The sequence below is a fragment of the Dendrobates tinctorius genome, unplaced genomic scaffold (genome assembly GCF_039654945.1).
Source record: "Dendrobates tinctorius isolate UK_male_01 unplaced genomic scaffold, ASM3965494v1 ptg000032l, whole genome shotgun sequence".
Taxonomy (NCBI): Eukaryota; Metazoa; Chordata; class Amphibia; order Anura; family Dendrobatidae; genus Dendrobates; species Dendrobates tinctorius.
This window is the reverse complement of record NW_027361700.1, coordinates 42470636-42496302: the sequence shown is the minus strand read 5'-3', so window position 1 is coordinate 42496302 and position 25667 is coordinate 42470636. Positions and strand designations below refer to the sequence as shown.

Below are 25667 nucleotides of genomic sequence, written 5' to 3'. Positions count from 1 at the left end.
CGGTGTCAGATTTTTTTTTTGAAACTTACTTATTGCAGTACTCTTTGAGGTCCCAATGCAACCCAATCACTGGTACTGAACTGTAAATGTCGCAGTGATACCTAGCAAACTTTGACCATGACATCTGTTACGTGACCAATGTCGCTGTGCAGCCCCAGCCTTTAGAAAACCTGGTCTATTTTAGCAAATTTCATTTACTACGCTGTTTATAGCACTAACTGGACCACATTGACACATGGAATAGCAACATCCAGTAGTCAATGTATTCATACTTTATCAGGAGGAATAATTAAAGGACACCACACTGTCGATATGCTCAAACATTGCCAATTCAAGGGAAATACAAACTACTATAACATGTCAAATCTAGACTTAATAGGAAAAATACATAGCCAAAGTATTCTTATTATTTATTTTATTAATGAAAATCCTGTTTTATTGGGGGAACTATGAAAACCAAGTGTGTGCGCTCTCTTTATATAATCGCATAGAATTATTGGTCAGGTTACATCTTGGCCTTGTGGTGTAACAGAGGAGGCACAGATTGGTTAAGATGCTGTGTGAGTCAACTCCATATCAGAGTCAAGTGACAGAACACCAATGTATCACAATATAGAGAACCAAGAGCATGTGTTATGGATTACCAATATCTGGCCATTAATGTCACGTGTTACTACACTTGCCTCCTCCATGTGACTAGAGGATCATTAGGTCACTTGCCTCATCTATGATGGAGAGTCACACGCAGTCCACTGCTTCCTGAACTGAAGATTGAGACCTTACTGGGGACATAGACAATAACTGGGATTGGGGTGACGCTCCCTCAGACTACTGCGGCAGTTGTAGTAGTGTGGACTGTCCTGAGGGCAAGTATGTTACATTACGGGACCGAGATAGTTGGTACGCGATGTCTTCAGCAGCTTCCAGTTTGCGCAGCTCAATCAAGCCGTCCCCGACTTCTGCCAACGACGTTGCAATCAGCTCAGCTGCCTTAGAGTCTCCTTCAGCGGAAATAATGGCAGCCTTTTTCTGTTGCTCGGCCTATAAAATAAGGGAAGAAAAGATTAAATTGTGTATGAAATTAGTCGCTGCAGGTTTACATGTCAGACACAGAAGGAAGATTCCTAGATCATACACGTAAATGACCACTGTATTATCTCAGTGGTAAACACGGCTATCCTACGTGACGGGATCCATAATACCCAATTGCAAACAATCTTCTTTAATCATCTCAAATTGTATGGGGCACATGAAATAATCAACTAAAATTAATAATTTCTGGATCTCTCTGCAGTGCTGTCCATTTAGTGATACACCCCACATGTTTTCTCATCTCTAACCAGGACCTTCATCAGATTAAAAATACAATATGAGACAACTAGAGGGATCAAAGAATTAGCGTAGCCTGGTATTGCAGCTTAGTCAAAGGCTGAAGTCACACGTCCGCATTAGGGGGTCTGTGACTATTGTGAATGGTGATAGTGATGCAGGAGTTGCAGTTCCCGCATGCCATCTTCATATGCATGACCTACATCTACATTCAACTACTTCTAGCTGCAATCTTTTGGCTGGTGGAAAACCCCCATTCTAGTATTCAGCGAGGGACATGCACAGATATGGCAGTTTGCACCACTTGAGCGAATAGTTAAAAGCTTGTTGAAGCTGAAACAGCTTAAGGGGTCTTTTCTTACTTCCTATATAGATCATGTGCAACACATGACCACCATTAGCCTCAGTGGTCACTCGACAGCTTCACTGCTGAGGTCAGCGATTGGATGTAGTGGTCATAATAATATTTATTTTTATATAGCGTTAACATATTTCTCTGCGCTTTACAGTTTGCACACATCATCATCACTGTTCCCGATGGGGCTCACAATCTAGATTCCCTATCAGAATGTCTTTGGAATGTGGGAGGAAACCCACGCTAACACGGGGAGAACATACAAACTCCTTGCAGATGTTGTCCTTGGTGGGATGGTCATGACAATGATGCCTGACACATGACTGTGGCATGGTTGTTGTGAACCACTGGAGTGCCAGGGGATTCGAGAAAGGCAAGTATAGTGGGGTGTTTTTTTTTTTTTACTAAGTTCATATTGGCAAAATTCTTAAAAATCCAGACAGTCCCTTAAATTGAGCAGGCATATACATCCCCATAGAAGTTTTTACCTTCTCCACGATGAATCGGGCTCTCTCCGCCTCCTGCTGGGCCACTTGTTTGGCTTCTACAGCTTCTGTGAACTCTTTACCAAATGTCAAGTGAGTCTGTGAAGAAGAAGAACATTACCCAAGGTATTTACATAGAACCACGACACTTCCTAAAAAGAATGATCAGATATAATAGAGCAAAAAGAAAAAAAAGGAAGTAAAACTCCCAACAAACGCCCTCGGCAGAATAGTGGTTCCGTTTACACAATCTAAAATTATCAGAATTGATTGCGCTCTTGTCAAGTATTGACATCTGTTCCACCTGTTAAAGTCCGTGTTTTTCTGCTGACACTGACCAGGCTAATGTAGTGAACCTGGAACCTGCTGTAGCAAGTAATCACGGCACCAGAAAGGGGAGCATTGAGCGAAAGCAGGGATTCCCTGTACGTGTTGCAGCTGTCTAACAGCCACGGGAACTCGAACATGCTATTCAAGCACGCCAAAAGATACTGTTAGCAACGGAGCATGCTTAGATAACACCTCATCAGAGCACGTTCACTTATCACAAGTCTGCATCATACAGGGAGAAGTACATCCGCCAGTGAAAACTAATAACACTCACTGAGACTTCATTAACTCATTAGGTGCCAAATACTTTGACTCTCTCTGCAAAGGAGGAGAGGCAAAAAGTAAACCCTTCACCCCCTTGCTTGTTTTCACCTTCATGAGCAGGCCAATTCTGACCACTCACTTTATGAGGCAATAATTCTGGAATGCTTTAATAGATTTCACTGATTCGGAGATTGTTTTTTCTTGAGACATATTGTACTTTAGGATAGTGCTAAAATTTGCATGATATGACTTGCGTTTATTCATAGAGAAAAAAAAAAAAAAAAAAGTTTCTCCTGAGTAAGCAGATACCCCATATGTGGAGGAAAACTACTATTTGGGCTTGGAAGGGAAGGCGTACAATTTGACTTTTTGAATGCAAAATTTGCTGGAATCAGAAGCCAGGCCGTGTGGAAAGCCCTTGATGTGCGTAAAGCGTGGAAACCACCACACGCGAGTCCATTTTGGAAACTGGACTCCACAAGACACTTATCTAGATATGTGCTGAGCATCTTAACCCCTTAACGACCGCCGATACGCCTTTTAACGGCGGTAGTTAAGGGTACTAAAACCACAGCGCCGTTAATTCACGGCGCTGTGATTTAAGTGAATAGCGCCCCCCAGTGTCGGATTTTCTCCGGGGTCTCGGCTGCCAGGAGTAGCCGAGACCCCAGAGAACATGAATCGGTCGGTTTTTACCGACCCCGCTTTTGCGATCGCCGTTATTAACCCTATAACGGCGACCGCAAAAAAAAAAAAAAAAAAAAGCCGCGATTTTACATTTAATTTCTCTCTCCTCTGATGTGATCGCACATCAGAGGATAGAGAAATAGGGTCCCCGATCCCCCCCGGTACCTCTCCGTGGCCCTCCGTCCCCTCCCGGTGGTCCCACGTCCTGCCGGCATCCTCCGATGGGCGCCGCCATCTTGAAAATGGCGGGCGCATGCGCAGTGCGCCCGCCGGGAATCTGCCATCTCCGGCTGTCAGATTTCATTCATTATTTTGATCACTATGATAAACGATCATAGTGATCAAAATAAAAAAAAAATAGTACATAACCCCCCCATTTATCACTCCCTTATATAGGCCAATATAATGAAATAAAGAAAATAGGGTTAGGGCTAGAATTAGGGTTAGGGCGAACTAGGATTAGGGTTGGGATTAGGGTTAGAGCAAGAATTGAGGGGTTTCCACTATTTACCAACTTTGGGGGTCTAAAAAAAAAAAAAAAAAAAAAAAAAAAAAATCACTTTTGTGGAAATAAAAAAGACTATTTTCACGGCTCTGCGTTTATAAACTTTTGTGAAGCGCTTGGGGGTTCAAAGTGCTCACCACACATCTAGATAAGTTCCTTAGGGGGTCTAATTTCCAAAATGGGGTCACTTGTGGGGGTTTCCACCGTTTAGGCCCATCAGGGGCTCTGCAAGCGCAACATGATGCCCGCAGACCATTCCATCAAAGTCTGCATTCCAAAATGGCACGCCTTCCCTTCCGAGCTCTCCCATGAGCCCAAACAGTGGTTCCCCCCACATATGGGGTATCGGCGTACTCAGGACAAATCACATAACTGTGCGGGTATGATTTCTCCTGTTACCCTTGTAAAAAATAAAAATTTGGGGGCGAAAAGATCATTTTTGTGGAAAACAATAGATTTCTTATTTTCACGGCTCTACGTTATAAACTTCTGTGAAGCCCTTGGGGGTTCAAAGTGCTCACCACACATCTAGATAAGTTCCTTAATGGGTCTAGTTTCCAAAATGGGGTCACTTGTTGGAGGTTTCCACTGTTTAGGCACATTAAGGGCTCTCCAAACGCAACATGGCATCCGATCTCAATTCCAGCCAATTCTGCGTTGAAAAAGTCAAACGGCGCTCCATCCCTTGCGAGCTCTGCCGTGTGCTGAAAAAGTGGTTTACCCCCACATATAGGGTATCGGCGTATTCAGGAGAAATTGTACAACAAATTTTGTGGTTGATTTTCTCTTTTAACACTTGTGAAAATAATTTTTTGCAAAAAAAAGTTAAATGTTAATTTTTTCCTTCCACATTGCTTTAGTTCCTGTGAAGCACTTAAAGGGTTAATAAACTTCTTGAATGTGGTTTTGAGCACCTTGAGGGGTCTAGTGTTTAGAATGGTGCCACTTTTGGGTATTTTCTGTCATGTACACCCCTCAAAATGACTTTAAATATGATGTGGTCCCTAAAAAAAATGGTTTTGTAAATTTTGTTGTAAAAATGAGAAATCGCTGGTCAACTTTTAACCCTTATAACTTCCTAACAAAAAAGGAGATTTTTGTGTACTCACCGTAAAATCTCTTAGCCTTTAATTGGGGGACACAGAACCGTGGGTGTTATGCTGCTGTCCACTAGGAGGCGACACTATGCATAATCTGAAAAAGATTAACTTTGTCTCCTCCTCTGCAGTATACACCCCTGGACGGCGTCAGCCTTCTCCAGTTTTGTGCAAAAGCATTAGGAGGAAAATACCAGAAACATAACCATGCCTGTAAGGCGGCTACTATAAACGAGCTCAAACAACAATATGAGAACCCAACCGTAACAACGGCCCGCAAGGGCAACAGGGTGGGAGCTGTGTCCCCAAATTAAAGGCTAAGAGAAAGAGATTTTACGGTGAGTACACAAAAATCTCCTTTACTCTGTCGCCTTATTGGGGGACACAGAACCGTGGGACGTCCCAAAGCAGTCCCTGGGCGGGAAGCAGTGGACGAATATTGTGCTGACAGTCCCCTAGACTTGAGGTACTGCCGCCTGCAGGACCCGTCTACCCAGGCTCGCATCCGCTGAGGACTGGGTATGCACTCGGTAGTGTTTTGTAAATGTGTGCAGGCTAGTCCAAGTGGCCGCCTTACACACTTGATGTGCCGAGGCCTGATGCCGAATGGCCCAAGAGGCCCCTACCGCCCGCGTAGAGTGTGCCGTGATACCGGCCGGAAGAGGAGAATTGCTGAGGCGGTAAGCCTCTTGAATGGTGGACTTGATACACCTAGCAAGGGTAGCTTTGGAAGCCGGTAGGCCCTTGCGAACGCCTTCTGGAAGAAGGAAAAGTGAATCAGACTTCCGGAAAGGAGCAGTCCTAGACACGTAAACACGCATTGCTCTGACAAGGTCAAGCGTATGCAGAGCCTTCTCCACCCTATGAACGTGAGCCGGGCAAAGGGACGGTAGTGAGATTTCCTCATTGAGGTGGAAGCTGGACACAACCTTCGGAAGGAAGGATGGGACTGTACGTAGAACCACCTTGTCCTGCTGAAAAACCAGGAAGGGTTGTCTGCAGGAAAGAGCTGAAAGTTCAGACACCCTGCGTAGCGAGGTGATCGCCACCAGGAAAACCACTTTCTGTGATAGAAAGCGGAGTGAGACCTCCTTAAGGGGTTCAAAAGGAGGTGACTGTAGTGCTGTCAAGACCAGGTTGAGGTCCCACGTCTCCAACGGACGTTTGTAGGGGGGAACCAATCGGGAAACCCCTTGGAGAAAAGTCTTCGCTTGCAGCTTGTTAGCAATACGCCTCTGAAAGAGCACTGAAAGCGCTGACACCTGGCTCTTCAGCGAGCCCAGGGATAGCCCGGCGTCCAGGCCTGACTGAAGGAAACCGAGGACCCTTGGAAGAGAATAGGGGAGTGGGATCTGCCCACGAGATTCGCACCATGTGAAGAAAACCTTCCAGGTACGATAGTAAATCCTGGCTGAAGTTGGCTTTCGAGCCCTGATCATGGTTTAACGACTTCCGGTGAAAAACCTGCTTGGGTCAAAACCCAGGTCTCAATGGCCACGCCGTCAAATTGAGAGCTCCTGAGTTCTGGTGGAAGAACGGGCCTTGTGACAGAAGGTCTGGACGTGTGGGGAGACGCCAGGGAGCGTCTGCTGTGAGTTGCACGACGTCAGCGTACCATGTACGCCTGGGCCAGTCTGGAGCGATCAGGATGGTGGGAACTCCCTCTTGCTTGATCTTCCTCAGGACTCTGGAGATCAGGGGAAGAGGTGGAAAAATGTACAGAAGCTGGAACTGGGTCCAGTCCTGAACCAGGGCATCTGCTCCGAGCGACCGCGGATTGCGCGTCCTGGCCATGAAATTGGGAACCTTGGCATTGAGATGGGATGCCATTAGATCCACGTCCGGGGTGCCCCAACGATGACAGATCTGACAGAAAACTTCGGGATGGAGAGACCACTCCCCCGAGTCCATTCCTTGTCGGCTGAGATAGTCGGCTTCCCAGTTGTCCACACCCGGAATGTGGACCGCAGAGAGTACCGACCTCGCATTCTCCGCCCATTGTAGGATACGTGTTACTTCGGTCATCGCCTGGATGCTGCGGGTGCCGCCTTGATGGTTCACGTATGCCACTGCCGTGGCATTGTCCGACTGTACTCTGATATGAGAGTCTGCTAGCAAGTGATGGAAGGCTTTCAACGCCAGGAAGATGGCCCGGATTTCCAGGATGTTGATGGGCATGGTCGCTTCCATTGGTGACCACCTGCCGTGCGCTCTGTGATGCAGGTGCACCGCGCCCCAACCTATAAGGCTTGCGTCGGTGGTCAAAACTTTCCATTGACCGGAGAGAAAGGATTTTCCCCTTGCAAGCGAGGTTGGCTCGAGCCACCAGTGCAGGGACCTCCTGGTTTTTGCTGATAACCGGAACTCCCTGTTGAGGGAGAACGGATTCCTGTCCCAGGACTTGAGGATGGCCAGTTGAAGGGGTCTGAGGTGAAACTGGGCAAACGGTACCGTCTCCATTGCTGCCATCCTGCCAAGTACTCTCATGGCATACCGGAGAGATCTGGGGGACTTGGAGGAGTGTGTGAACTCCCAGACGGAGAGCCAGTGCCTTGTCTCTGGGGAGAATCACCAGACCCTTGGAGGTGTCGAATAACATCCCCAGGAAGGTCAGAGACTGACTCGGGGTAGTCGAGGACTTCTGTAAATTGACTAACCACCCCAGGCGCCTCAGAGTGTCGATCGTGATCGAGACGTTGACCTCACAGTCCTTGAGGGTGGGGGCCTTGATGAGAAGGTCGTCCAGGTATGGAACGACTACTATGCCTCTGGAGTGCAGAACGTCCATGGTAGCTGCCATGACCTTTGTAAATGTTCTGGGAGCCGTGGCGAGACCGAACGGGAGGGCCACAAACTGGTAATGGTCTTGGTCGATTGCGAATCTGAGGAACCTCTGATGGGCGGGAGCAATCGGTATATGCAGGTATGCATCCTGTATGTCTATGGAGGCGAGATATTCTCCTTTTTCCATGGACGCAACGATTGACTGGAGGGATTCCATGCGAAAGTGACGAACTCGAACATACTTGTTGAGTTGCTTGAGGTCTAGTATGGGTCGGACGCTGCCTCCTTTCTTGGGCACCACGAACAGGTTGGAGTAGAACCCTCGGAAGTGCTCTTCTGCTGGGACCGGCACTATGACTCCTGCTTGCCGGAGGGAAAAAAACCGCTTGACGGAAGGCCTGAGCTTTGAGCGGGGATTTTGGAGGGACAGAGGGAAAAAACCTGTGCGGTGGGCTGGTAGTAAACTCGATTTTGTATCCTGAAGACACTATTTCCTTGACCCACTTGTCGTCTGTAATAGGCAGCCAGACCTGCTGAAAGAGTAGCAGGCGTCTGCCTACAAGTGGGGTGTCTTCAGGAGGGCATGAGTCAAGATGAGGGAAAAGTCTGAGGTTTTCCTCCTTTAGATTTCTCTTGGCTTGCCTTTGACTGCCAGTTCCTGTCAGGCCACTGTGCCACACGTGTGTTGTCCCTGCGGGGGAAACGACTACGGTTTTGTGCTGGGCGTGAGACGGACCAGCCTGAAGAATTCCGAAAGGATCGGAAACTAGATTGATTACGTCTTTTAAACGTGCGTTTTGGTCTTAATTGAGGGAGGGAAGTACTTTTGCCCCCGGTAGCATTGGATATCATTGTATCCAGCTTTTCACCGAAAAGACGGCCACTGAAGTACGGGAGATTTGTTAGGGCCTTCGGACCAGTACCCGAGGGACTGGGGAAGGAGCGACATGGGGAACCGCCATCTCCACTTCAACTGGGCACCCCTAAAAAGGGGGCCAAGGAAGGAGCCATGCCAGGAGTCTCGCAGGAGACCCACTTTTCTTCATCTGTTCCGACGAAAAAAAAAAAAAAAAAAAAAAAAAAAAGAGGAGGTGTGCCTCCTTGCGACACTAAGCAAAAACTGGAGAAGGCCGACGCCGTCCAGGGGTGTATACTGCAGAGGAGGAGACAAAGTTAATCTTTTTCAGATTATGCATAGTGTCGCCTCCTAGTGGACAGCAGCATAACACCCACGGTTCTGTGTCCCCCCAATAAGGCGACAGAGTAAAAAAATTTTGCTTCCAAAATTGTGCTGATGTAAAGTAGACATGTGGGAAATGTTATTTATTAAGAAATTTGTGTGACACATCTCTCTGATTTAAGGGCATAAAAATTTAAAGTTTTAAAATTGCAAAATATTCTAAATTTTCGCCATTTCAGTTTTTTTCATAAATAAACAAGACTTATCGAAGAAATTTTACCACTAACATGAAGTACAATATGTCACGAAAAAACAGTCTTAGAATCAGCGGGATCCATTAAAGCGTTCCAGAGTTATAACCTCATAAAGGGACAGTGGTCAGAATTGTAAAAATTGGCCTTGTCATTAAGCTGCAAACTGGCTCTGTCGCTAAGGGGTTAAACCACCAGATGCTTCACAGAAGTTTAGAAAGTAGAGCTGTGAGAGGAAAAAAAAAAAAAAAAAAAAAAAACATTTTTCCTACAAAAATGTTTTTAGTCCCGATTTTTTTTTTTCAACAAGGGTAATAGGAGAAATTGCACCATACAATTTTTGTGTAATTTCTCCCGAGTACACCGATACCCCGTGTGTGGTCAAAAACTACTTTTGAGGCACAGTGCAAATCTCAGAAGGGAAGAAACGCCATATTAGAGTTCAGATGTCACATTGACAGAGCCCATGAGGTGCCAGAACAGCAGAACCCCCATAACAGACACCATTTTACAAACTACACCTCTCAATGAATTAATCTAGGAATGCAGTGATCATATGGACACATGTGCCCCACAGAAATTTTATACCATTGGGCGGTGCAGAAAGAATAATTACTTTTCTACCACTAAAATGTTATAGCTCCAGATTTTACATGTTCAAAGGGAAATGGGTAAAAATGGCACCAAAATTTGTCCCACAAGTTATGTGGCATTGGCACATTCAGCAGATGTGACTGTAGCCACATCGCCAGACGGAGCACTATTTGCCTCTCTGAGGGCAGATTTTCCTAGAATAGTTTGAAGACTCCATATACAGAGCCTCTAAGTGCTAGAAGAGCAGAATCCCCCCCCTCAAGTCAAGGAATTTATCTACAAGAGTAGTGATGATTTGGACTCTGTTTGCTTTCCACAAGCTGGCAGCACTGGATGTTGCAGAGTGAAAAATGCTAATCTGCTATTGTAGTGCCCAGAACCTTGTAGTTCCCGTACAGTGTACTGCCCAGTATGTTATGCCCAGTCGGTCTATTTTTAACAGTGTTCACTAGTGGGACAGTTTTATAGGGCAATAACAGATGTGTAATATTTAGAGTGAATCTAAAACAATTTTTTTTTTTTCTTAATTCCACTATGGAACTTTTAATTTTAATGCAGTATGATCGCAGATATGAAGCATAGCAATGCAAGAGCATTGCTATGCTTTTTAACCTGTTAGTGCTGCAGACAAGTTCATTAGATCATGCACATGATCTAACAAACTTGCTAGAGCCTGGTGTCCTGGGTGTTATTACGACATTGGGTCATCCTGGCAACGATTAGGCTCCCACGATGATGCCGATCAGAGGGGAGAAGTTCCTTCAGTCTGCCTGCCTTTTAAATACTACAATCAAACTCGATCGCAGCATTTGGCAGGTTAAACTGCCGGGTCAGGTGCAGGCACAGGTCTTGGCAGTGAGCGCCGGGTGTCAGCTAACGTATCCATACGTCCAAGGTCGTTAAGTACCCATCAACCTGGACATATGCATACGTCCGGAGTCATGAAGGGGCTAAAGAAAAGTTTTACGCCACAATTACATCATCTCTAGCTAAAGGGGATCTTTCACCAAATTTTTCATGTTTAAGTGATGGGAAGAGGAGGTTTGGTTGCACATTGTAGTTACCGATTTAGTGAAACTAGAAATACTGCAGGCAAAGAGCTGGAAGACTGCAGTTAACACATGTATGTCTCCATGGCACCAGACCAAAAACAAACCATGGGTAGTCTGATACTGCAGCCATACCGTCTTTTGTCTGTTGCATACTATGAGCCAGTCTGCAGACTGTACACTAGCAAGGTCTATGGACAGATAATATCAGACAGTCTGCAGCTGTAACCCAATGTAGCTCAGTACAGGGGCTGTAGAAACAAAGGAAGGAGATTTTTTAATCATGGCTGCTTCCAGAGCAGCTTCTGGTTTTATTTTATAAGTAGTTTACAAAAGCTGAACTTCCCTTAAAGGGAAGGTGCCATCCAAAAAATTTTTTTCAGCAATTGAAAAAATTTGAAGAATTAACGTTTACATTTTCTTAAAAAATATTATCATTTGTTTATAATTTTGTAAAATATGAAAAATAATTTTAAAAAGTTTGGCATTTCCACTTGTTAACACTAGGGGGAGCAGCTACTGAAATTTGGCACAAAAACCTAGTGTACAACTAGCTCACATTACTGCCCTGCAGTAATTATGGGCAGAATCTGCTGACATGGGTATGGTGTCACTTGTCTCCTCCCCTTCTGGGTGTTTGCTAAGGGAAAAGAGAGGATGACATCTAGGAACACAGTGAGCAGCCATTTTGATGGGGCTTGCAAAGTTACTGACTGTCTTTGCATGCGAAGTCTGGATCAGAGCAGGTCAGCAATCAGCAGAAATGTTTCCTGGATTTCTGTGGAGCAGACAAGCAAACGGTCCATCCATGTGTATAAAACACAGCGCTCTATGTACAATCCCTGGCACCAAACAGGGTGCCACCCATAGACCAGCACACTGCTCTCCTGAAATACTCTGTGCTGCTGTCACCCTGCTCCTTCCACCATATATCAGGCCCCTGTCACCTCGCTTTCACACATCGCCAGGACAGGATCTGTGGAGAGGAATGGGATCTTGGGTCACCAAGGATGGCAGGCAGCAAGGACTCTGGGAGCAGGGTGACAGCAGCACAGAGTATTTCAGAACAGTGTGCTGGTCTATGGGGGTCACAGAGGGAGAAAAACTGTGGAAGGAGCATGGTGACACCAGCACAGAGTATTTCAGGAGAGCAGTGTGCTGATCTATGGGGGGGGGGGGGGGGGGGGGTCACAGAGGGAGATATATGGGGGAGCAGGGTGACAGTAGCACGAGTATTTCAGGAGAGAAGTGTGCTGATCTATGGAGGGCACAGAGGGAGATATATGGGGGAGGAGCAGGGTGACAGCATCACAGAAATCCAGGAAACATTTCTGCTGGTTGATGGCCTGTTCTGATCCCGACTTTGCATGCAAAGACCACATTCCCCTCCTCAGATCCTGTCCTGGCCATGTGTGAAAGTGAGGCGACAGGCGCAGTCCGGGGTGACGCTGGGAAGCAGGCTGGGGGGGGAAAAATGTAGCCATACAGTAACAATAAAAATGAGACCCCTCTATTCAGCTGCCTCACCAGCCCTCCCCTGACTGCATCTATTATCCCTGACCCGTGTGCAGGTGCTCAGTCAGAACCACCCTAGAATGGGTCCCCTTTTAGCAGATAATACTGCCATAGTGTTCTCACATAATACCGCCATATAGTTCACACATAATCCCGCCATATAGATCATACACAATACCACCATGTAGATCACACAGAAAACCAGCAGAGTGATAGCAGCACAGAATATTTCAGGAGAGCAGTATCACATGGGATAGGATTAGATACGCGGCTCAGCAGTCAGTATCACACAGGAGATGATTAGGTACACGGCTTAGCAGTCAGTATCACACAGGAGAGGATTAGATGTCCAGCAGATGGCCAAGTGTTTTGAAAGAGCAGGGAGCAGCTGGTCGGGTGTTTTGGAAAGAGCAACTCAGTCTCCAGGAGCTCGTCCTGTATCCTCTCCTGCAGCTGGTAAGTGAAGAGTGAACATCCAAGCCCTGTTATGCTGGAACAGTACAGCATCCAGGGCATGCAAGAGAGTGTAAATGGAGCTAAAAGGAAAGCACTGGGCTCCAATAAAATGGCGCCTGGCCACACCTACAGCTGTGAATTGAGCTGCCCACAGAGGCATGCCCAGTTCACAGCTGATGCTGCAATGGTACAGATAGGGGTCGGGAGCCGACTCGTCTCTTATGCCCAGGGACTGCTGTAAATGAGCATGGAAAGTGTCGTTCAGCAGCCAGAAAGGTAAGATGGCAGCCCTCAGTGGCTGCATTAACGCAGTAAAAAGCACACACACACACCAATGAGTCAAGCTTAGGGGACAATATCTTTTTATAGTATTTTCACATTAAATTATGAAAAAACACAACACCTTCCTTTTAAAGTGTATGGAGTCTCTGACTACATAAAGCCATTAGTGACACAAGACACAGGAATTATTTAGAACTTACGAGTGACACGTCATCCAAGATGAGACCAAATGTCGCCGCTCTCTCCGTCAGATCTTCACTGACTTGCCTTGAAACCAACTCTCTCTGCGTAATCAGTTCTCCTGCATCAAACCGGGCCTGTCAGACAAGTAGTGAAAGGTCATGATCAATACAGACTTATAACAAAGGCTTGGCCAGGATAGTCTAGGCATAAAGTCATCAAGTCCTGTGGTGGTAGATTGGGAGACATTTACTGGAGAAAAGCAGACTCTCCTGCTGAAATGGCAACAATTACAGCTTGTGGCAAAGCAATTGATGCATGTCTGCCCCCTTAAAAAGGGGTCTTCTACTGCTTTTATGACTACTTGTATCATGGCTAGGTCATCAATATCAGATGTCAGCATTGTACAGAACAGCACCTGTCACATCCCCACTTCATGTGAACAGGAGCGGCTACTAAAGAGGGTAAGGGAGCAGTGCTGTACATATCTAGCCGATGGTGGAGCAAATCGTAAAGGAGCGCCGGATTCCCACCAATCTGGTATCGATAACCTATCCTAAGGATCGATATACTGTCGGAGAACTACTGGGCCAAAAATTATTAGATGCACAAACGTTATTTACGCAGAGCACAACTCCCCCAGCTGTTTTTTTTTTTGTTTTCCGGCATAAAAATTTAAGCTTAAATTGTGTTCTTTTCAGTACATTTTTTTGCTTTGATGGGGGTAGGTCTAGGAACAGAAATTCACACGGGAAGTAGTTTTTTTTTTTTTTACAGTCTCTGGGTTCAGATGTAAAAGTATGATAACCTGTATGCTTAGTACTGAGTATACAGCAATTAAGGTAGACATGGTCATAAATCATGTCTGCCTCTCTCTTCTGGAAGTCCAAATGTGCGACAGCCAGCATCCTGCTCACACACCTGTACAATGACACGCAGAAGCTCTATTATTGCCTAGGACCGGTCTTGAAGTAGTTAAACACTTTAAGAAAATATCATTGCTTAAGTCAGCATTAAGCTAGTTGTATTTTTGATGTCTCCTCCTTCCCTATTTTCCAAGTTATTAAATAAAATAAATCATCTCACTGGCCACTAGGCTTAACATTAGGCTACGACTCATTGGCTTGTGCAGGGCATGATCTGACCTGGACAAAGGCCATTGTGCACGAGTTGGAGCTGTGACCATCAGGAACCTGTGTCATCTACTGTATATAGAGGTGCTACCTTAGGGTATGTTCACATCAAAAGTAGCTGAGATTCTCATCCAGAAAAGTTGGGGGAGTGTTACACGCTTTTCCTCTCACCTAGCATCCGTATGACGTGTATGCAATGTGTTCTTAATATGAGCTTTTACATACAGTAATTCTCTGTCACTTTAAGCTAGTTTTCTAACTAGTAAAACACTTATTTCTGACTTATTTCTTAAACAGAAATAAGTCAGTGAGCTATATCATTAGTACAGTGCATAGCTTACTGTACATGTATTTAGCTAATTAAAGAAAAAAATGTCATGGGCTCCCCCTTAATTTTCATAACCAGCTGAGGGAAAGCCCACAGCTGGGGGCTGATGTTTATAGTCTGAGAATGTGGTAATAAATATGGGGATTCCAAGGCAATTAATTTTAGCTCATAGCTGTCTACTTATCCTTTACTGATTATTAACAAGGGGTAACTCACCTCCCAAGAAAATGACATGGCGTCCACCTTATTTCTAAATAACCAAAGGTTTATTAAATCAATCTGTTTTATAGTCACCATGCACGATATACACATATCAGGGCTTCCTAACAGATGGGTGCTTAAAAAAAAAAAAAAAAAAAAAAAAAAAAAAAAAAAACACACACCACACAGCACACTCATGGTCTGCAGGGCAAAGATTCTTTTCTCACACCCACTGACTTGTATTGGCAGGTCTCGGCCATTTCACATGGCCATACGCAGCATGCTGCTAATTTTTCCTCACCCCAATTCCAGGTGAATTAAAACTCGCAGATTGTAGGGAGTACAATGAAAGGTTTCTTACATTGCTCTTGTCGAGTTTAAATGCAGATGTGATTGAACCCTTACCTTGTAATCTGTCCTTCTACTAATATCTGCCCAGAACCCCAGAACTGGAGTCTAGTAATAGACTTAAGGAATTATATTTGTTTTTTTTCAATAAAGTGATATGATAAAAAAAAAAAAAAAAATACGTGAGCTAGAAAGAAAAAAAAACAAAAACCTTTGTTTATATAGGTAGTTTTCGCATTCCATTTAAGTGGGTTGTCTCATGAGGGTAACCCATGTCCATGTCCTATTATGGCACAGTCATACTAGACGGGAGGGAAGGGTTGAGAATCTTTCAATGTAGTGATACTTTTCCCTGCAGTCAGTTTACACTCACCACCACCGACTTCAAGATCTCAGTAGTAATGGATGGTAAAACTCTCTCATCATAGTCCTCTCCAATGCTGGTGTAGATTCGTGGCAGTTGATTGGCGATGGGCCGGAAGAGAATACGCAGGGTGATGTTCACGTTCTGCAGATCTGTGGCGGGATGGATGTGACTAATAAATACCACCTCTACATACATATTATATATACAGATCCAGATTACAGTCTTGTCAGTATGACATGGTGCTGAGGTTTTATGCTCACCTTTGCTTCCTGTTATTACGGGGACATTACGAGGACGTGAACGGCAGTCGAATATTATTGGTTTCTGGACCCAGGGAATAAGGAAGTGTGTACCTTCATCCACCACTATATCCTGAACACCTCGGAATCTGTCAAAAATGACAGCGTGGTGCCCTGCGTCCACTAGAGGATGAATTAAAAACAACATTAGAATGAGAAAGGTGTGGAGACAAATTTATACAACCATATGTGAGGGTCAGCCAGGGTGGTAGTCGTGGAGGAGGTAAACAGCCCAGGCGCACCCTGGCCTCACCTCACATACACATCACAGTTCTCTGTCAGCATACCTGTTGCTCCATTCTTCTCACCATCAGGGCTTTCCCTAGGTGGCTGTATACTTTTTTCATAAATTTTGGTAGAAATGGAGTCACAGTCCAATTCCCACTTTAAACAAGAAACTTTACTCTTATACATTCTCAGTCCGTTCACTTCAGTTACAGCATATACATCAGGTAGTACACAGCTTGCCACCTTCTCTTTCCCTATATTCTCACTGTCTTCTTCTAGAACATCCCCGGGACATCCCGGTCAGCATCACAGCATCCTCTCTGTTCAGCTTTGCTATCTTTGGGAGATCCCCTGTTTCGCCCCAGACAAAAGGGCATCTGCCCACAAAGCAAGATGCCACATGATGCCTTAATAAAGCCCACCCTGCTGCAATCTCTTATTCTGATCTCTGCTTCTGTATACCGCGCTGTATTCTCTTTGGCCCTCCGGCCCGGAACGGCTGGGCTACTATCTTCAAAATGTTACGGGGCTGACTGCCCTGTCAGGGCCCCCTAGCCCAACTGACTAAAATGACGGATGCTCCCCGGCTTACCCCCTCTTATGCCCCTCCTACATAATAAAAAATACAATTCCCAGAATGCATGAAATCTGCTAAATTAATTTACCATTATATAAGGCAGAGTTTACAACACCTCCAGCAATGGCCAACCCAAGACCAAGCTTTCCAATAGATTCAAACAACTTTGCTGCCATTTTCTTTATAACGGGGCCTGCAATGACAAAATATCAGCTATTACTAAGAGATCAATAGTAATGCAAACATTTGCAATATGAGGATCAGACTAATATAGAATATGAAGCCGCGCAGAAATCAAACTGCCGGTAGGTGGCGGCATTTCCATGTATTTTACGACCAGAGCCCTTGTGATACTCACCCTTGATTGCAGTCTATTATCGTAATTTATTACCTTCAGTCACATAAAATATGGGCAAAAAAATTAAAAAAAAAAAAAAAAAAGCGCTAAAGAAAAGGTTTATGCTCTCTCAAGATAGATTATATATACTGTATCTATCACAATATTATCAGAAGATAAGCCGTTTTACCACTGTGTCTCATTACTAAACACAAGATGATCAAGTGTGCATGATGGGAAGTTCCCACAGTTATTGGTTATTCCCAATAAGTTACCCCATGTCTATTAGATAGATAACTTACTGATCACTGGGGGAACCAAACACTACAGGGGTTCTACAGATCTCAAGCTGTCATGAGAAATGGCACCTTCTTTCCATTCTCTCTATGGGACTGTCAGACTAAGCACCCTACTTTGCTCTTGCTGTCAGTCCAATAGAGCAGGCCTGGGAACCTTTCTTCTGCCAAGACTTATTTGGATATTTATACCACCTTTCGGGGGCCGAGAAGATCATGCGTTAACGCCCCACAAAATACGTCCTGATGCTGGTACTGGTGTCAGGACGGAATCTCTCATTACATGCTCCTCAGCGTTCCATGTGCACAAAAAAGAAAAAATTGACAGGCGGCGGTCATCAAAACCCATCTGCTGGCCCAACCACTGTGACCCCCAGGAGTTTACCTGGGGGCTGGAGAAAGTCAGTGCGGGCCATAAATGGCTCACAGGCCTGAGGTTCCCCACCCCTGCCATAGAGAGTGAAAGGACCAGAAGTATGAATATTCAGCCATTTCTCCATTCAGCTGGAGATCTACAGAGCCGCATTGTTGGGATGGGTAGAGTTCACACTAATTGGACCCCCACCAACTTATCTCCTATTCTATGGCAATGATAAAGATGGGAATAAAAGCATAAAATCTTTCTTTGCTGTGTCCCAACCCAAACAGCAGCACCCCCTACACGCAGCAGCGGACCCCCCCACCCCTATGCAGCAGCATCACAGACACTATGGCTTATGGAGGCTCTCCGCATTTTTTGCACGGTTTTGATGCGTTTTTCCGCATTGCGGTAAAAAACGCAGCATGCTCATTAATTTTGTGGATTTGCGCAAAAACCTCTGCAGAAAAATAGGTGTGGTTTCTGGGAAGGGATTCAGGTTTTTGAGCAGAAATTTTCTACAACGTGTGCACTTAGCCTCATGAGCATGCTGCGTTCTTTACTGCGATGCGGTTTTTTCGCGGTAAAAAAAGCATCAATGTGCACAAAAAGTGCAAAATGCATAGAAATGACTGGGAAGCTTATTTTTAGCGGTTTTATAGTGAAAACTGGGGTAAAAACCGCTAAAAATACACTGTGTGTGAACACAGCCTTACTCTTCCCAAGCATAATACCTGTGCGGAACGCCATCAACTGGATTTTGCTCGCTACATAGTATTGCTCAGTGAAGCAGGCTGTGGCTATTTCACACATACAATTCCCAGTATGCTGGGAGCAGTAGTTCTCCAAAGCAGGACACCACAAATAGCTATGGAGAATGTTTCCCTTTATGGCTATGGGGTCTGAGTGACTGGTGAGCACTTTACGAAGCAGAGGCCACAACTCTACATTGTATACCAGCCTCAGGGGCTCCTCTATAATGTATGCAGGGAACGTACAAATGTCTGATTATCAGGGTAGACACTAACACATACACAGTGCACCCCCTTTTATGGACCTCCCACCAATATAAGACCCCCATGACCCAGCAATATTCCCTCCTCGGCCTCCCTGCACTCACCTCCTCAAAGCTCTGACCTCCACATGAGACACGCAGCTTTCTGCGCATGCGTAACCTCTTGCCTTCAGTAGACTGTAAAGTTATTGGCCGGTCGCTGGCGCGCTGCTCCACGGTATTTGTAGTTTGAAATCATCTTTCCCGCTTGAGAGTCTAAGACGTGAAGACTACAATAACCAGCATTCCTTTCGGTAAGGCGGACATTTCCGTGCTGCCCTTGGCACATGGTGACAGGGGGAGGAGTCACTGCCGCAATAAGGGTCATTTTCCTGCAATGTTAGAATTCCGGGTGTTGTTATATATTATGGAGTAATAATGTAAATGTGTGACAGTAATCTGTCCTCCGTCCGCTGCTGCCACTCTGACCCCTGAGGGGGTAACTGTGCTCCTGTGTGCAGTGCAGAAATACGTCCTCCAGCCCCTACAGCTGAGGAGTTGTCACCTCCATCTTCCAATGGTAAAGACGCTGCCATAATGGTGCAGACAGCGCCCCCTGACAGACCTCTGCCTCAGTATGGCAGGTCCACAGCAGGGCGTACAGGCTGACTCCGTTACGAGATTATGGCCCGTTTCCTTAATTTTTTTAAATTGATCACTTATATATAGCCCCAGTCCATACGTCTAACTTCCACATACAGTCACAGCTGAAAGTGTTAGCACCATTCAAATTGTTCCAGACAATGAGGTCTTTTGTTATACACGTTTATTTCCTTGTGTGTTTTTGAACAACACAAAAAAAGAAAAACAGAAAAAAGGCAAATTGGACATAATATCACACAAAAATCCTAAAGGGCCTTTTACACTTAGCGATAGCGTTAGCGATCTCGCTTAAGCGTCACTGATTTTGTGACGCAGCAGCAATATCGCTAGCGATCTCGCTACATGTGACACCTTCGACCGGCCTCCCCGCTGGATATTGCTGATCGCGCAAGATCGGCCTGGTCCATTTCTCGTCGGCTTCCTGCTGTAGCCATGGACGCGGGCGGAAGACGGTCATCATCGCTGCGTCTGACAGGTGAGTGAGCACCGCCGAGTATCGCTGCATCGCTGGTGAGATCTGCCTGTTTGGCAGCTTATTAGCGACCATTTAGCGATGCAGCGATTCTGACCGGGTCATATCGTGGTCGGGATGGCTGGTGCATCGCTAAATGTAACAGGGCCTTAAAATTGGCCAAACGTCAACAGGCCGTACTGAAATTAATTTCTTTGGGGAATCGAAGCCACACAGCGCAGGAGCTCTGGAATGCCATCAAGCAGGAGAGCGACGTGTGGTTTGTGCCAGCGAATCTCCAGCCAGGTTTGGTAGTGTGTGACAATGGCCGAAATCTGGTGGCAGCTCTTGGCCTTGGCAACCTCACTCACATCCCATGTCTGTCACATGTGCTCAACTTGGTCGTGCAGAGCTTTCTGAGGGACTATCCGAATCTTGATGCACTGCTGCACAAGGGCCGCATAGAGTGCGCTCACTTGCGGCGTTCCAGCACGGCAAGATCGCGCCTTGCTGCTCTGCAGCGCCGATTACGCCTTCCGGAACATCGCATCATATGTGACCTACCCACCAGGTGGAATTCAAAGTTACATATGTTGGAGCGGTTGTGTGAGCAGCAGGCAGCAGTCATGGAGTACCAGCTGCATCAGGCGCAAACAAGTCGCAATGTGCGCTGGTCACACTTCAGCACCACTGAGTGGGCCTCTATGAAGGACATCTGCTTCGTTTTGCGTGCCTTCGATGATTCCACGCGGATGGCGAGTGCAGATGATGCACTAGTCAGCATGACTGTCCCCCTTATCTGCCTGCTTCAAAAAACACTGCAAGCACTAAGGGATGAGGTTTTGGAAGAGGTGGAGGATGAGGAGTCCCAAATGCCATCTTCCTCTGGACAGTCTGCGCTACGTGCTTCCTCACAAAGGCCTAGGCAGGGGACACTTTGTGAGGAGGATGAGGAGGAGTCGATGGAGGAGGAAGACATCTCTCCACAGGAGGGAGATACACAAAGCTCTAGTCAGTATGTACAGCGAGGGTGGGGTGATGCAGCGCAGGCAGAGATCACGCCTCAAACAGGGGACAGCGGTTTTTTGGCAATTGGGAGTCTGCAGCACATGGTTGACTTCATGCTGCACTGCCTGAGAAACGACCGCCGCATCGCCCACATTCTCTACACGGCTGATTATTGGGTGTACACCCTCCTAGATCCTCGCTACCGGGACAACTTGCAAACCCTCATACCAACGTTGAACCGGGAGTGTAAACTGCGGGAGTACCAAGACACACTGGTGCAGGCCATCATGTTTTCCATTCCACCCGACAGCAGTGGTGCTAGTGCTTTACAAAGCACCTCTGTGCATCGAGCCAGTGGAGGAAACTCGGCACAAAGAGGGAGCAGAGGCAGCACCTCAGCACAAGGCAAGACCACTATGGCCCAAATGTGGCAAAGTTTTGTGTGTCCGCCACAATTGTCTACACCATCACTGACGGCTCCAGTCAGCAGGAGGCAACGTTTCCGTCAGATGGTGACAGACTACATGTCTTGCCCTGTGAGTGTACTCCCAGATGGCTCTTCCCCCTTCAAGTTTTGGGTCTCTAAGCTGGATACATGGCTAGAGCTTAGCCAGTATGCATTGGAGGTGCTGGCTTGCCCTGCTGCCAGTGTATTATCGGAACGCATCTTTAGTGCCGCAGGTGGTGTACTAACAGACCGTCGCACGCGACTTTCTTCCGATAACGTCGACCGGCTTACTTTTCTGAAAATGAACAAGGCCTGGATCTCCCCAGAATTTGCCAGTCCTCTTCCCGACTAAATAATTGGTTGGCAACTGTATCCAGGTCTCCTGTTGTGTTCATGTTTCTACCACCTGAACTATAATCCCTGGGCTTCAACACAGCCAGTTGTCGCTCAGATGTGTCATCTGCACAGAGAAAAACACTAGCTTCTGTGTTAGTGGGGTTCAGTAACGCCAGCTGCTCCCCTGCTGTGTGGACGGCAAAGTCTCCTGCTCCATCCACATTCAAACTACTACTGATTTTTAATCCTGCTCCCCTTAGGCCTCTGGCTCCACTGTCTCTAGTATTTCCCCTGGCCTCCAACCCCGCCAGTGACAGCTCTTAAGTGGCGTCTGCATAATCCACACTTGTTCCAGTGTTACTTGGCCTCAGTCACGTCAGTTGATCCCCTAATGTGTGTCCGGCAAGGTCTCCTGCTCTGTCCACATTCCCATTACTAGTAGTGTGAATGAGGACAGAGCAGGAGACCTTGCCGGACATACATCGGGGAATCAACTGACGGGACTGAGGCCAAGTAACACAGGAACAAGTGTGGATTGTGCTGACGCCACTTCAGAGCTGTCACTGGCGGGGTTGGAGGCCAGGGGAAATACTAGAGACAGTGGAGCCGGAGGCCATAGTGGAGCACGGTTACAATCAGTAGTAGTCTACTACCTCTATAAAACGTGCTGCAAGTTGGCCTCAGCCTGCTCCATGCCTCATCCTGAGCTCCAACAACGCCAGTTGGTGTTCAGAAGTGCCGTCTTCACAGAGAAAAACACACTCGCTACTGTGTCTGTGGGGTTCAGTAATGCCAGCTGTTCCCCTGCTGTGTAGACGGCAAAGTCTCCTGCTGCCTCCACATGCCAACACCATCAGGCCTCAGCCTGCTCCATGCCTGCCTCATCCTGGGCTCCAACAACACCAGTTGGTGTTCAGAAGTGCCGTCTTCACAGAGAAAAACACACTCGCTACTGTGTCTGTGGGGTTCAGTAATGCCAGCTGTTCCCCTGCTGTGTAGACGGCAAAGTCTCCTGCTGTCTCCACATGCCAACACCATCAGGCTTCAGCCTGCTCCATGCCTCATCCTGGGCTCCAACAACGCCAGTTGGTGTTCAGAAGTGCCGTCTTCGCAGAGAAACACACACTAGCTCCTGTGTTAGTGGGGTTCAGTAATGCCAGCAGTTCCCCTGCTGTGTAGATGGCAAAGTCTAGTGCTGCCTCCACATGCCAACACCATCAGGCCTCAGCCTGCTCCATGCCTCATCCTGGGCTCCAACAACGCCAGTTGGTGTTCAGAAGTGCCGTCTTCACAGAGAAAAACACACTCGCTACTGTGTCTGTGGGGTTCAGTAATGCCAGCTGTTCCCCTGCTGTGTAGATGGCAAAGTCTCCTGCTGCCTCCACATGCCAATACCATCAGGCCTCAGCCTGCTCCATGCCTCATCCTGGGCTCCAACAACGCCAGTTGGTGTTCAAAAGTGCCGTCTTCACAGAGAAAAACACACTCGCTACTGTGTCTGTGGGGTTCAGTAATGCCAGCTGTTCCCCTGCTGTGTAGACGGCAAAGTCTCCTGCTGCCTCCACATGCCAACACCATCAGGCCTCAGCCTGCTCCATGCCTCATCCTGGGCTCCAACAACACCAGTTGGTGTTCAGAAGTGCCGTCTTCACAGAGAAAAACACTCGCTACTGTGTGGGGTTCAGTAATGCCAGCTGTTCCCCTGCTGTATAGACGGCAAAGTCTCCTGCTGCCTCCACATGCCAACACCATCAGGCCTCAGCCTGCTCCATGCCTCATCCTGGGCTCCAACAACACCAGTTGGTGTTCAGAAGTGCCGTCTTCACAGAGAAAAACATACTCGCTACTGTGTCTGTGGGGTTCAGTAATGCCAGCTGTTCCCCTGCTGTGTAGACGGCAAAGTCTCCTGCTGCCTCCACATGCAAACCCTATCAGGCCTCAGCCTGCTCCATGCCTCTACCTGGGCTCCAACAACGCCAGTTGGTGTTCAGAAGTGTCGTCTTCACAGAGAAACACACACTAGCTCCTGTGTTAGTGGGGTTCAGTAATGCCAGCTGTTCCCCTGCTGTGTAGACGGCAATGTCTCCTGCTCCATCCACATGCAAACTACTACAGATTTGTAACTGTGCTCAACTTAGGCCTCTGGCTCCACTGTCTCTAGTATTTCCCCTGGCCAACAACCCCACCAGTTACAGCTCTCAAGTGGCGTCTACACAATCCACACTTGTTCCTGAGTTACTGTGGCTCAGTCCCGTCAGTTGATCCCCAGATGTGTGTCCGGCAAGGTCTCCTGCTCTGTCCACATTCACATTACTTGTAGTGTGAATGAGGACTGAGCAGGAGAGCTTGCCAGACACACATCAGGGGATCAACAGACGGGACTGAGCCACAGTTACACAGGAACAAGTGTGGATTGTGCAGACGCCACTTCAGAGCTGTAACTGGCGGGGTTGTTGGCCAGGGGAAATACTAGAGACAGTGGAGCCGGAGGCCATAGTGGAGCACGGTGACAATCAGTAGTAGTCTACAACCTCTATAAAACCAGCTGCAAGTTGTCCTCCGCCTGCTGCATGCTTCATCCTGGGCTACAACACAGCCAGTTGTAGCCTGGAAGTGCCGTCTGCACAGATATAAACACTCGCTCCTGTGTCTGTGGGGTTCAGTAACGCCAGCTGTTCCCCTGCTGTGTGGATGGCAAAGTCTCCTGCTGCCTCCAAACTCACACTACAACGCTTTTTCTCCTCGCTCCAAGTAGGCCTCAGCCTGCTCGGAGCATTGATCCTTGGCTACAAAACAGCCAGTTGTAGCCTGGAAGTGCCGTCCGCACAGATTGAAACACTCGCTCCTGTGTTAGTGGGGTTCAGTAATGCCATCTGCTCCCCTGCTGTGTGGACGGCAAAGTCTCCTGCACCATCCACATTCAAACTACTACTGTTTTTTAACCCTGCTCCACTTAGGCCTCTGGCTCCACTGTCTCTAGTATTTCCCCTGGCCTCCAACCCCGCCAGTGACAGCTCTGAAGTGGCGTCTGCACAATCCACACTTGTTCCTGTGTTACTTGGCCTCAGTCACGTCAGTTGTTCCCCTGATGTGTGTCCGTAAAGGTCTCCTGCTCTGTCCACATTCCCATTACTAGTAGTGTGAATGAGGACAGAGCAGGAGACCTTGCCGGACACACATCAGGGGATCAACTGACGGGACTGATGCCAAGTAACACAGGAACAAGTGTGGATTGTGCTGTCGCCACTTCAGAGCTGTCACTGGCGGGGTTGGAGGCCAGAAGAAATACTAGAGACAGTGGAGCCAGAGGCCTAAGTGGAGCACGGTTACAATCAGTAGTTGTGTACAACCAATATAAAACTCGCTCCAAGTTGGCCTCAGCCTGCTGCATGATTGACCCCTGGGCTTCAACATCGCATGTTGCTGCTCAGAAGTGTGTTTGCCACGGGTACTCCCTTCTGCCCAGCCGGGTTCCAGCACCGTCAGCTGTTTCTCGGCAGAGCCTTTGGCCTAGGTGCCTCCTTCTTGGTATCTGAGTTCCAGCAACTTCTGCTGGTCCTTGGTAGTGCTTTTTAGCACAGGTAACTCCTGTTTATAAACCGTGCTCGAGCACCGTCAGCTGGTCCACGGTTGTGCCATTGGTTCTTGTTCCTTTTGCTGCCCCTCCGGGTTCCAGCACCGTCAGCTGGTTCTCGGCAGTGTCTTTGGCACGGGTACTCCCTCCTGCCCAGCCTGGTTACAGCACGCCTGCTGTTTCCGGGTAGTGTCAACGTCACTTTGCCACTGATACGTTGTCCTGTCATGTTGCGGTTGGGTTAGCCGAGTCTATGGTGCCTGCAGTTTCAGTGCTTCCTATGTGGACTGCGGGTTCTGGTAACAAAGGCTGGTTCCATAGTGCCAATAGGAAAAGCACCCCCTGTAGGACTGTGGGTTTCGGTAACTGCGGCCTGCT

At 47.2% G+C, this 25667-nt stretch overlaps 1 protein-coding gene across 1 annotated transcript; it reads right to left on the bottom strand.

Annotated features, from left to right (window-relative positions):
* Nucleotides 1-398: 398 nt before the first annotated feature.
* PHB1 (prohibitin 1) lies at nt 399-19089 on the bottom strand. Its single transcript, XM_073572834.1, has 7 exons — nt 18936-19089; nt 16913-17017; nt 15981-16142; nt 15727-15869; nt 13364-13480; nt 2173-2268; nt 399-1041 (listed from the first exon to the last, which is right to left on the bottom strand). Exons 2-7 carry the CDS (start codon nt 16998-17000, stop codon nt 829-831), a joined length of 819 nt encoding a protein of 272 aa, XP_073428935.1. The 5' UTR covers nt 17001-17017; nt 18936-19089; the 3' UTR covers nt 399-828.
* Nucleotides 19090-25667: the final 6578 nt, after the last annotated feature.

Coding starts and splice junctions, on each gene's coding strand:
- PHB1 (XM_073572834.1), bottom strand. CDS start 17,000: ATGGCAGCAAAGTTGTTTGAATCTATTGGAAAGCTTGGTCTTGGGTTG. Junction 16,143..16,912: donor AAACTCTGCCTTATATAATG/GTAAATTAATTT, acceptor TTCATCCTCTAG/TGGACGCAGGGCACCACGCT. Junction 1,042..2,172: donor CCCGATTCATCGTGGAGAAG/GTAAAAACTTCT, acceptor CTTATTTTATAG/GCCGAGCAACAGAAAAAGGC.